The sequence below is a fragment of the Bos grunniens genome, chromosome 4 (genome assembly GCF_055505025.1).
Source record: "Bos grunniens cultivar Pamir isolate PY7600 chromosome 4, Bosgru_T2T1.0, whole genome shotgun sequence".
Taxonomy (NCBI): Eukaryota; Metazoa; Chordata; class Mammalia; order Artiodactyla; family Bovidae; genus Bos; species Bos grunniens.
The window spans coordinates 82,528,487-82,541,384 of record NC_141168.1 but is presented as its reverse complement, the minus strand read 5'-3'; the positions used below and the strand labels follow the sequence as shown (position 1 = coordinate 82,541,384).

General features: G+C 32.3%; 1 protein-coding gene across 5 annotated transcripts in view; it reads left to right on the top strand.

Moving 5' to 3' along the window:
- Nucleotides 1-12,898, top strand: part of PCLO (piccolo presynaptic cytomatrix protein) — a 384,975-nt gene that overhangs the window by 335,047 nt on the left and 37,030 nt on the right. For all 5 annotated transcript variants that reach the window (XM_086398565.1, XM_086398563.1, XM_086398561.1 and 2 more), the window contains one exon: nt 10,310-10,451. In XM_086398565.1, the coding sequence (XP_086254691.1) occupies nt 10,310-10,451 (142 nt within the window). The remainder of the gene's footprint in view (nt 1-10,309; nt 10,452-12,898) is intronic.

Genomic DNA, 12,898 nt, shown 5'->3' with positions numbered 1-12,898 from the left:
GCATAATTAGGAATAATGTAGATATAACCATAGCTTTATACCTCAATGTGTTGTAAAATACTGAAAAATAAGTTAGTTGATAATTTGAACAGAAACAAATCAAAATAATATTACAAATCAATCAAGAACAGATAAACTTTTAAGAAGAAAATGTTTGATGAAAGTTAGGAGGTAGGTGTCTATTTTTAAACATGAGAAAGACAATAGAATAAATTTTGCTTTATTCTAAACACAGAAGCAAAATCAACTTTTTCTCATTGAGAGATTTCAAACTAAAAACTGCATTTTTTTAAGTTCTTGCAGGTAATTTTTTTTTTCAGAGTTCTTATAGCTTTTATTTTTATTTAAAAATTTTTGAAGTATAATTAATTTACAATGTTATGTTAGTTTCTGGTATACAGCAAAGTTATTCAGTTACACACACAGGTCATATCTGACTATGTGAAATGAGCTTGGAATCTAAAGAGGGAGAGAAAGTGTATTTTTTTAACACTGAACAAGTCAAATTTCTTTCTGTATAGCAATATATATATTCTTTCTATACTTTTAATTTGTTGTGAAGCATTGTCATTGCTACTGACATTTCTTAAATAGCTGCTTTGGCTCCATCCAACTATTAATGTACAAGAAAATGAAGAGACTTTATGTAGAGGAAATCCATCTGGGGAAGAATTTGCAGTATTTTATGCCTGCCAAATTTCATTATTTACTCTGAGTTTCTGTGTAACATAAAGTAGATTTTTAAAAAAAGAAACAAAACTAGAAGAGACAAGCAAATTTTTATGACCTTATTCCTCTAAAGCTGTGAAGTTCTGAGTGAACAAACTCTGCAAAAGTTTAGAGAAATTAAAAGGATGAAATATCAATAATAATAAATCTTTTCAAATAAGGTGATACAACTTGATGTTTTTTAGTATAGAAAGTAAAATTAAAAATCACCATAGAATGATTGTCATGTGTATACTGGTTTAAGATGATTGTTGAAGAAGGCTTGTGCTAACTGCTTTGTTTCTTTCATTTTCACAGTTCATACTTCATTTGCATCACTGTAGATCTAGACCAGTAATTCTCAAAGTGTGTCCATTGATCACTAGATATTCCAGAGATCTTTTCAGGACTCTACAAGATCAAAAAATTCTTAAGACTATTAAGATGTTACTTGCCTTTTTCACTCTCATTCTTTTTGTAATATGCATGAACTTTTCCTACATTTCTATGACAAGGCACAATATCAATGCGTTGATGGCTAATGGAAAATGTATTTCTCAACTGTTTATGTTAAACTTTTCTTAATTTTGAATATGATAAATATTGATAGATATAACTCACATAAAACAGAGTTCTTTGAGAAATTCAGTTATGTTTAAGAATGTAAAAGTGATCTTGAGACCAAAATGTTTAAGAGCCACTGCTCTATACATGGGCATAATCCTGATTTTTCCAATGGTCAAGAAAGAAGGATAATTAGAAGTTTCTCACAAGATATAATTATCATATTTGTCTCTTAAGTTTTCTATGCCTTATATCTCTTATAGTGCATTTCAGAACCCTTACTTTCTGTGCTCATTAATGTTAATTTATAATTTAAGATTGACTATTTTTTATTTTATCTTAATTAATTTACTGGGCATGATTTAGATTAAATTATGATTATATATGCCCATATAATTTTGAAGTTTGACTGATAAGTTGTCTATCAACTTTAATCAAGTTGTTTCTAGATTAAGATAGAGTCAGAGTATTGTAAAGGTAAATACATTTTATTTTGTGTCCTTATTTTGATAAACTTATTGGAAAAAATCATTTATAAGTTGTTTCTTTTATCTTCTATTGTATCATCTATATCAGTAGTTCTACACATTGAAAATTAATTTGGGGCATTAAATAACAATAGAAACATTGAAGATAATCACTTTGATTCAAATTTAAGTAAAACTTGAGTTTCCTAACCCTTACCTAATCCTTAACCCTTAAGGATATAATTCAGTTTTTTTTTTTTTAAATAATTAAATCTAAAAAGGGAATTCTGAAAATATATATTTATCATTTATAGAAAATATTATCTGGGTTACTCAGATTTGTTGCTCATCATTTATTCTCATTCATACACACACTTTTTTTTTAATTAATAGCATGTTTCAGAAACTCTTCAAAGTGTTAGTGATTTTTAGTGAACACAATAGATAAAAATCACTGTCCCATTAATCTCCCATTGGAGTAATATTTATTGAATAACCAATTAAAGATATGTGGGAGAAATTTAAGAATGACAAAAGCATGAGTTTTCTCTATCTTAAATTGAAGAACAATGCAGTTAGTCAATTTAAGTTTATATGTAACCAGACAATAGTAATTGTAGAAATAAATATCTGGAAATAGAATATTGTTTTGTTCTGGTCTGGTACTCTCTCATGATCTTTACAGTTTCCTGCTTCCCCGGTGGCACTAGTGGTAAAGAACCCACCTGCCAGTGCAGGAGAAGCAAGAGACACAGGTTCGATCCCTGGGTTAGGAAGATCCCCTGGAGGAGGAAATGGCAACCCACTCCAGTATTTTTGCCTGGAGAATCCCATGGACAGAGGAGCCTGGCAGGCTATAGTCCACAGGGTCACAAAAAGTCAGGCGTGACTGAAGCAACTTAACACACAACCAACTATAGGAAGAGAGAAAACAATCTATTTGGAGAAGGTAGGAATATTAAGGGAATTAATTAAAGACTTTAGATTCCATGGGACTGGACATGTAGTTATCAGATAGTTGTCCAGATCCCTCTTTATGGCCACTGACTATATTTGAATGATCGTGAAAAATAATGCTGAGGGTTTGTTGTAGCATTAGCCATATAAATCAGTATGCTATTATTAATTTCTATTTGTTTGTACTGGAAATGTCTCCTTTGGGCAGGATTTTTATATAAATCAAAATATTTGGATTCTATTTAAGAATAACATCCTTGTTATCCAAGTATTCATGATCTTAGTGATCAGTTTCAGGATTATGAAGAACATTTTTCAAAAGTGACCATGTAATTACTTTTGCAAGCAAACTGCAAGAGAGAGGATATTTAAGTTTCAAAAGAGAATATTGTAAAATAGAGTTGCCCTTGAAAAATTGATGCCCTTGAATATTTTTTCTTTCATATATGATTCTCCTTGCTATGAATCTTTTAAAGATTTGTATTGTGTTATTTAAGGGTAAAGATCTTAATTGTGTTAGCATTTTTTAGCACAAAAACTTGGCCCTTGATAAATTCTGTGTCAATTTTGTTTGGACATAGCTGGAATTATAAACTAAATTTATTTAAGATAAGATGAATTAACTTTAATGATGTTTTAATCAAACATTTATCCATTACTTAATCTGAAATTTTGATCCACATTTAAACTTTAAGTAGTTTCTTCCAAAACATGTTCTTAACCAAAAACACCTTTAGAAAGTAAGACACACTAAAAGGCAACATTATAGCATAAATACAGGAACAATAGTCCACTGAACCATATGGAGAGGGAAGAGTGCAAGCAGGATTAAAAGCTTTAGTATCTTTCTGAAGAAAGAACAGAGGAATCACATCATCTCCCTGTCTGAAAGAAGCTACTATGTAAATAATACGGAATATTTTAAGGGACGTATTTTGATTTTTATAAGCTTGTTATAACTTTCTGGTATATGCATACATATATATTTCTGAAGGACCAAACCCAGTGTTAGTGTTAATTTTATCTTCAGCAACCCTGAGAGAGAAGTAATAAAATCACCAATAATTTTTCATTTAGAAAATATTGCAGTGACATCCTTCCACTGCCCTTATCCAAGAGTTTACAAATGACCAATATAGAAATTAGAGGTGTCTATTTTAAATGCTTTTATTTGTGAAAACTTATAATTTGGAGGTAACAAATGTAAATAATTACAGTTTGGAGGTTACAAATACAGATAATTGTATTGAAGCCACCTATGCCGTTTTTCTTGGAGAAGGCAATGGCACCCCACTCCAGTACTCTTACCTGGAAAATCCCATGGACGGAGGAGCCTGGAAGGCTGCAGTCCATGGGGTCACTAAGAGTCAGACACGACTGAGCGACTTCCCTTTGACTTTTCACTTTCATGCACTGGAGAAGGAAATGGCAACCCACTCCAGTGTTCTTGCCTGGAGAATCCCAGGGATGGGGGAGCCTGGTGAGCTGCCGTCTATGGGGTCGCACCGAGTCAGACATGACTGAAGCGACTTAGCAGCAGCAGCAGCAGTAGCATGCCGTTTTTCTAGTGTCTTCTTTTAAATTTTCCCTAATTGGATAATGAATATATTGAAGTAAAGCAGGAAAAAAGCATATTACATTTCTAAGTCCTTATAAGATGCAATATCTCTTCTTAAATTAATACTCCTGGATGGTAGTAAAACCTAAAGATGTTACTGGACATAATTCAAGGGAAAACCTACCAATAATGCTGGTAACAGTGGAAATTAAAATCTGACATTTGGTCACCATCCAAATCCAATCAGCAAATGTGATAAAGCTGCAAGATCTCTTTGGTAAAAATAACACAAAAGCAACAATAATAATAGATAGATAAATAGAGTGAAAGGTGAAGGAGATAAAGTAGAAAAGGTCACTAATGTAAATATAATACTAGCTAAAGAACAACAAAGAAAATGCATGCTATAAGTATATAATTTCAGCAATAGGCAGTTATTTCAGTTCCATCATTATACTATTGAAATAAAAGAATTATTGATTGATTTATCTTAATTCCAAACAATTGATCCTAAAGCCCTATATACTGTATCTATGAAGATAATATACTGCATATAGGAATATAATAATAATATATATAATAGGAAATTATAGGCTTACCTACATAATAAATTATTCCTGAAGTATTTAGAAACACCTTTGAGCTAGACCAGGGATTTAAAATCAGTGAAAGAATAGCACAGGCTTAATACACTCCAAGCACTGAATTCTATAATAGACAACCCTTAATTTAAGAAATTCAGTATTATAGAAAACTGGATGAGCACTTTCATTAATTTTGATTAGTCTTGATTCTCTTTCATTAATGAATGTGTGACCTGGAAAAAGTCACTTAAACTTTAAACTTTAAAAAAAAAAAGTGGGAGGGTCTTAGTTTTTCTATAAACAAGATGATGGTTCTGGAACTAGTTAACTTTAGAGTCCATGATTGTGCAATTATAAAGTCATCCACAATTTTGATCTGACACTTTGAACACGGTGCTGCCATCGTGTGGTAGGTACAGTGATAGTTCTGCATTTTTTAAAAGATGTGTATATAGTAGAGGGGAAAATCAACAGAGCAAGCTAATTGAAGACAGATGGGCAGTCAAAGAGACACTACCCTATTTAATAAAGGTTAGCCACAGAGGAGCAATCAAACAGAATGATGTCTGACCATCCAGCAGCCACAGAAAGTGAAGAGGTCAGAGAATAATTCAAAACAGACTGAATTGCCTCACAGAAGATAAAATTAATTTACCTGAAATGCCCCCTCAATAAATGAGTCCCAAAATGATTCAACATGCTAGTATTTATTCTTCTAGACTTAGCAGCAGCAGCAGTGTATATAGAAACCCTCTCTCTAGAAGTAGACTTATACCATCACATATTTATTTGATACACTCTTTTTTCTAGTTGGCTTTTGCAAATACAAGTAAAAATTCAAAAAGAAAATAGGCCTCCCAAAATGTAATTCATTAAGAAGATGGCTCCAAAAACGTTTTTCTTATTAAAAAAGTCTCAAATCGAATGTAAAATAAATATTTTCATATGTAACACACAGATGTATAATATATGATTTCTGAAATTCTGTTAAAGAGTTGGAAGAATGAAGAAGAGATTTTTTTAATTGTTAATTTTGAAATCATAAAATTATGAAAAATCGTATTTAGTTTTACTGTTTTCAAGTATTATTTTCTACAAGAAATGTAGAGAGACATTATACTGAAATATAAACCAGAGCTTACCTCCTGTCTGTACACCAAGGGTTGTAGTCAGCTTAAGGTCACCCTCTAGTACCTCCCATGCAATGTTACCATATGTATTATTCTTTCACTCCAGTTTAGAAATATATATAAGTATGTATATATATGTCTGTGTATATATATAATATTCATGGTCTGTTATGAATTCACAAGGCTATGCTCTCCCATGTTTCATGTGTTTTCATTAAATATTTCTTTTAATCAAACCAGTTTGGGGGTATTTGGGATGACAAAACATCTGATCAAGTGATCACATTTTTCTATGCAGTATGACAGATTAAAGTTGAATCTCTGATTTTAAAAGTTAACCAAAAAAAAAAAAAATAGATTACCCAAAGTTTCATTGACAAAGAATATTGGGTAAATATATATATATACATACACATACATACTGTGGTGTTTCTGATATTTTTGATTTGTATCAACACAGAACTAGATTTTTAAAAAGTGAGAAATCCTCTATATCACTCAGATATTTTAAGTTGTTTGGTTAAAGGAAAGAATTATTAATATAATTATCATTATTATAATTTTTACTATCAATTTATTAAATATTGCTTCAGCATAGTTCCAGGATTAAGCTTTTAAGAAGGCTACCATGGAACAAACATAGGTAGGTTCTGCTTCCAAAAACCACATGAATCTAACAACTACAATTAAATATAGAAAGTGATTATTGCTGTAAAAGGTATACAAATTATGTGCTGTGAGAGTCTAGATATAGGAGAGTTCACTTCTGATTATAAAGATGAGGGAAATGTATGAAACAGGTTCTATCTGAACTGAGCCTTTCCAGATGAGTATCATTTAGATAGAGAAAATGACAGGGTCAGAGGAAGGTATAACAAAATTGGAAAGAGACTTGGCTAGAGCTCAGGAGAAGAGAAACCAAATCATAGAGATTCAAAGTGATTGGTCTGAATGGGCTTCAATGAAGAGTATACAAAGGAAAGTCATGGGAGGTACGTGTGGAAAACAACAGACGATAAAGTAAATGAAACAGATTTGATAATGAAAATTAAAGAATTTTACTGAAATCATGAGATTTCTTGAAATTATAATCTGGCCTCTAATAGAAAGTCCTTAAAGCACTTTATTCATTGCTTTTAGGACTTACTGTTGGAGGTTTACAGAAATACAGATTTAGTTCAGTTTAATATAATTGATGGTTTCTTCTGTGGGAGCTGATTCAATTAAAGAAAATTAGTAAATAGATGTGTTGTTTCAAGTAACTGAAAAGGAACTATTAAAATATTTGGACGTTTAGCACCAGCTCATCAAAACTGCATTCTATATTTTTAACCTCATTTTATGCAATATAGATATAGACCTGTACAAGGAAGATATATTCTGCATTATAATCGAATTCATTTTCAGAAACTAAATGTCAAGCTATCTCTACGTATCAGGTTAAGAAAAAAATACAGTCATGCACAGATATTTTATTAAATAATGCCAAACATATAGATTCATTTGAGTTATTCACCTAAATACCCAAAATTTCTTTAGATTTAACTTTACATGTAATTTCATTTTACAAAGGTGGACTTAGACTTATTCTGAAATTTGTATATGTTCCCTATATTTAGTTTTCTTTGTTTAAATATTACTGGTTTGCATTTAAAATATTGGCAATACTTTAATAGGTTTTCCACATGAAATTTCCATTTGCCTAGGCAATATGAAAAACTGTTTCCTTATATTTATTTCTAGCCTTTTTCCTTTCCTATGATTATATTGTTTTACATTCTGTTCACATTTCTCAAATATCCCAGAAGAGGACTAGAGCTAGAAACTGCATCAGGTAAAAATCAAAGTTTGCCAGAGAAAAGATTAGATATTTTGAAATGTAAATAATAAGCCATCATCGGGTATTTTGATGTATTGTGACATTTGTGAGATTGCTCAGGGATTAAAAAAAAAGTTTTAAATTAATAAATTTATTTTAAAAATAATGTCTGTTAATTAAGGTTTGTCTTTGAAAATAATATATTGAGATTTTCCAGTTGATGAAATAACTTTGTTACATTCAGTATCATACTAAAAATATTAACAATCTAGTTAGTTAAATCATCTATTGACAATCAAAAAGTGTGATAGCTTTTCCTTGTTTATAATCCGTTGACTTGTCTGACTCACTATGCAGTTTATTATACAGTTTAATCCATTTTATTGTGTTCATAATTTTATGTCATATTACCTTTGCATTTTATAACTTTATCTTTTTAAAAAGTCTTTAACACATTAGTTAGATTTCTTCTACATAAGTCAAAGAGAATATTAAGCAAGCATTATGATTATTATTCTTTTCCTGGAAATCTAGTCCTATGTATTACTCTTAATTCACTGGTGGCTGGTTACTTAACAGGATTCAGGAACTTTTCTAACTAGCTATTCCCAATTTAATACACACCTGCCATACAACTGACTAATTATCAAATATTTCTTCCTTTTCTATTCTGGAAAAAGAATCCTACTATCACTAAAATAGATGGTATGAACATTTCTGGTGGCTTTAGAGAAACTGGTTGTTCAGAAATGGAAAGGAAGAAGTGGGAAAAAAACTTAAAACCTTTGAAAGACTTGATCATAGCTAATCTGATAGAGTTTCCTGCCCTCAAATGATTTCCTTCACAGCATCTATGTTTTCTGTTTTTTGGCGGGGGTATACTGCTTAAAGCACTGCCAGATTGCCACTGTACTTTTGTACATTTCAAGAAAAATGTTGATAATATAAGATCATTAAAAGATTATCAACTCTACCAAGTGGTGTGGATCCATCCAACTGCTTAAGAAACTCCTGACTAAACAGTAGAAGAGTATTTATGGAGGAGAGAGAATCTAAATAGTTTTGCAGCTTAAAGTACATCTAAAATTAGAAGAGAATCAAGGTGAATTCATTGTCAGGGACCAGATACTCCCACTTGCTCTGGTCATAGCAGTGCTATGGTCCACAGCGTGTGTCCCCTTAGTCAGGTTTGTGCTTTGTCTTCATGTCTCTTTTAAACGGTATTTTTCCCCCATAGCAGTAAGTTGAATTGGTGTATCACTATGCAGTTACAGGAGAAGGCAATGGCACCCCACTCCAGTACTCTTGCCTGGAAAATCCCATGGGTGGAGGAGCCTGGTAGGCTGCAGTCCATGGGGTCGCACAGAGTCAGACACGACTGAAGCGACTTAGCAACAGTAGCAGCAGATACTCTCAAAGACTGGGAAACAGCCATTGATGATAAAGCCCTGAAGAAGAGGTCTGACGGGTATAGCAAAGAAAATCACAGTACAAAGTGTGGGTTACTGTATTCCAGCTTTATCTCCCTCCTGATTACCATCATCTTATGAGGGAGGCTTTATTGACTCCATTATTTTCAAATGAGGAAACAGACTTCCTAGAGTTACTTCAGCAGGATTGGGAATTCAAAACCATATTCTGTGAGATCAAAGCTCACACTCACTCCTAAAACTCTGACCACACAGCAGAAGAAAAACGATAGTTTCAAAAATCTGCCTAGAGCATCTCCCCAACCCCCACAAAAAAGAGGAAACTCTTTGTTACTCTTCATTTCTTTGGCATCAAAATTTCCTCCCAAATTTCTAATCTAGAACTCTGCTAACATTACCATTCACTTATTGCATAATTTATAATACAGATTCATAATTCTTCTATGGGACTATGCATTCTTATGTTCAAAAATCAAACTCATGGGTTATTTAAAACAACTCCCACTCATAAACTAGGACATGACTAAGAGGAAATAAATATCTTCAAATTTTAAAACCTGCTGGAGGCAGTTGGTAGAGCTACATACAAACAAGTCCAGAATTTTTAATCATTTCCTGAAATGATCTATTCTATTTTGCACCTTGACTTCTTAAATTATTGGTTATTAATATGGAAAATATTAAAGCAATCTTCATGTATTCTATCACTTCTATCTACCCAAGTCTTCCTAAAGTCTTTTCTCTATGAAATAGCCACAATTCTTATTTGCTTGCCATATTATTATTGTAATACAGTACAAATAAATCACAACAAATAATAATATTTAACTCAGTCTAAAAATCTGATGGTTTATCCCTAGAAGTGATTTTGTTTTTCTTTTTTGTCCAACAAAAACAATCAAAGGCTTTTAGTGTTGCCACTGAAAGTTATTGGTTAAAGAAAAGAGAATGAAAGGCAGGTTAAGAAATGCAGAGTTTTTGCCAGAGCTGTTTCTTTATAATGTAAATGAAGAAAAACGTTTAAGTTGCATTTGGAGATCAGTTGGAGTTTCATTGATTGACTGTGGCGTTGACTCTTCCCACACCATGCAGCCAAGCCCACCAATCACCGGCCTGCAGAAAGCTCCGTGTCCACTGGCTCCTCGGGCAGCAGCTTTGGCAGTGGGTATAGCGTGGACAGTGAAGGAAGCAGCAGCACTGCAGGGGAGACTAATCTATTTCCTATTCCAAGGATGTAAGTGGCTCTCTTTTTATTCCACTACAAAGTTAACAGCATCATGAGTAAGCTTTTCTTACCAATGAAAAGGAAATAACTAGATAATTATCCAAGTTTGAGTCAGTGTCTCTGAAGCACTTCCACTCTTTGCGCCAACAGAAAAATAGACTATTCAGGAAAGACTGGATTACTTTAGTGAATTCTAAGGATGAATGCTGGTCACTACCAGGACTACTTAATCAGTACATTCAATATTTAATAGAAAACACTGCTAAAATAATAACTTAGATGTCCAAGGGGTCGCAAAGAGTCGGACATGACTGAGTGACTGAACTGGACGGAACTGATGCTGGAGGAAGTTCAGCAGCAGTAGTATGCGGATGCTTTAATCATATAATGTATAGATTAATTTATTTTGAATCAGGAGACATTTAAATATATATAAAGAGCTCATATATTTGAAATAGAAACACATTGGACTACTAATAACTTTTCAACTATAAATTCTTCTACCATTAAAATGGAGTATTTTGAAGTAGAACCATATTTTCTAGAACTAGTAATAAGCTGTATATAGGTCCCCAAATAGATACTCTTGGAATAAAGTTCATTTATAAAATGTTAAGCCTCGAGAAAATCATATTGCAAATAAAATGCAAAACTAGAGCAGATTGTATTTAGAATGTGTTAGAATGGTTTTAGTCATATTGGTGGCAAAATTTAGTAGCATCCAAGATAAATGTTATCTCTATTCCAATATCAAAATCTAAACTCCCTGACTTTCTCCAATAACTAGTTAAGTTTTCAAAAATGCCATTGGGCCACAGCTCCAGGATCTAGGCCAGCGTGAATCTAGCCCACTGCCTGGTTTTGTAAGGTGTGAGAAGAACTAAAAATGGCTTTTGCATTTTTAAATGTTTCCCAAAAGCCCAGAAGAATAGCATTTTGTGATACATGATAATTGTGTGAATTTGAAATTTGTGTCCATATGTTAATTTTCATTGGAATATGGCCCCACCAGCTTGCTTATGTGTTACCTAATATTGTCTGTGCTCTAGGGGCAGAATTGTGTGATTGCAGCAGAGACCATTCAAATCCTTTATTATCTGGCCCTTTACAGAGTGAGTTTGTGAACCACTGGCCTGGGCCCTTATTAAATTTTCTCTGTTGAGTGAAATCTTTTTACTTCTCTTTGTTTTAATGTCAAGGTTTTTTCAAATCTTTCCTTTTGATCCCCAGAAGAGCTCTATTTAGATGATGGCTCAAGTTTATAAAAGTAAAATAATAGGGTAAAATAGATTTGTACAGTGGAAAAATATGTTTATTTTGTGATTTTCAGGATGTGTTTTTCCTACTTGACTCAGTATTGGATTATCTATCCATCTACTTTTTTAAGATGTAGGTTGTGGATTCAATGGACTTATTTGTATTTAATCAGTTCATTTTTATTGGCAATGATTTCTAAAAGGGGTACGATCTCGTAGGTCCGCACATGGATGATCCAATCTAACAGAAGAGAATTTCTGCAAAGTCATTGCATTCCTGTCTCCAAGCTGTGAATATCATATGTCAGTAAAGGTTTTGCACCACACATGACCTCCAATTTATCTGTACCTTTCAAGATATATAATTTAACACTGATGACAAAATTATAACTTCAGAGCATAAACTACATTATTTCCTCAATATCTGGATGTCTAAAGTGGATTGTTTTTTTTTACTTACAGACCACATTTCAATTTTTTTTCCCCATTTTCCTGTTTCTTTTGTAAATCAAAAGCTTTTAAAAGTGCCTAGGAAGCTATTGTTTTGCCATATGAGCACAAAGAAAGTTCTTTTTTCTAAAGCATTACAGGAGATATATAAGAATCAGTATTTGGTGGTTCTTTTATCTCCCTTTGTATCTAACACAATTATTGCTTGGGCTAGCGTAAATGTTCAATAACTACTTGGTGATTGTTTAACAAATAAACATTATCATTTGTGCAGTCAGAATGTTCTGAACTGAAGGTTATTTATTGGGAATTCAAAACAATTGCATCCTTTATATGACCAACAGTTATATTTCCTTTGTACTCCATTTAGCTTTCACAGTGCTGCAAGTTTTCTGTATAATCTTAGAAATGCACCTAATATATATTTTGGCTAAATACCAAATCTTAAAATCAGTTTTCAATAAAAGTACTGCAGCAGAATAGCATCATTAAAATATTAAACCTAAACCTTAAGGCCAAATAAAAAATTACCCAAAAAATTCTTGTTACAATTACTAAAATTATACTTATTTTGTTAAAGTCTGGCATAGAATAGAATAGTAATTTTTTAGCACTCTAATCTACTAGATTAGCACTGCTAAAATGTTTCTCACTTTCAACTGAGTATGGCTCAATAACAGGTTGTGTTTTGGCTAGCTCTACTAATATAGGGTACTGCTAAAGGTAAGATTGCTACTATTAGGCTTTCTC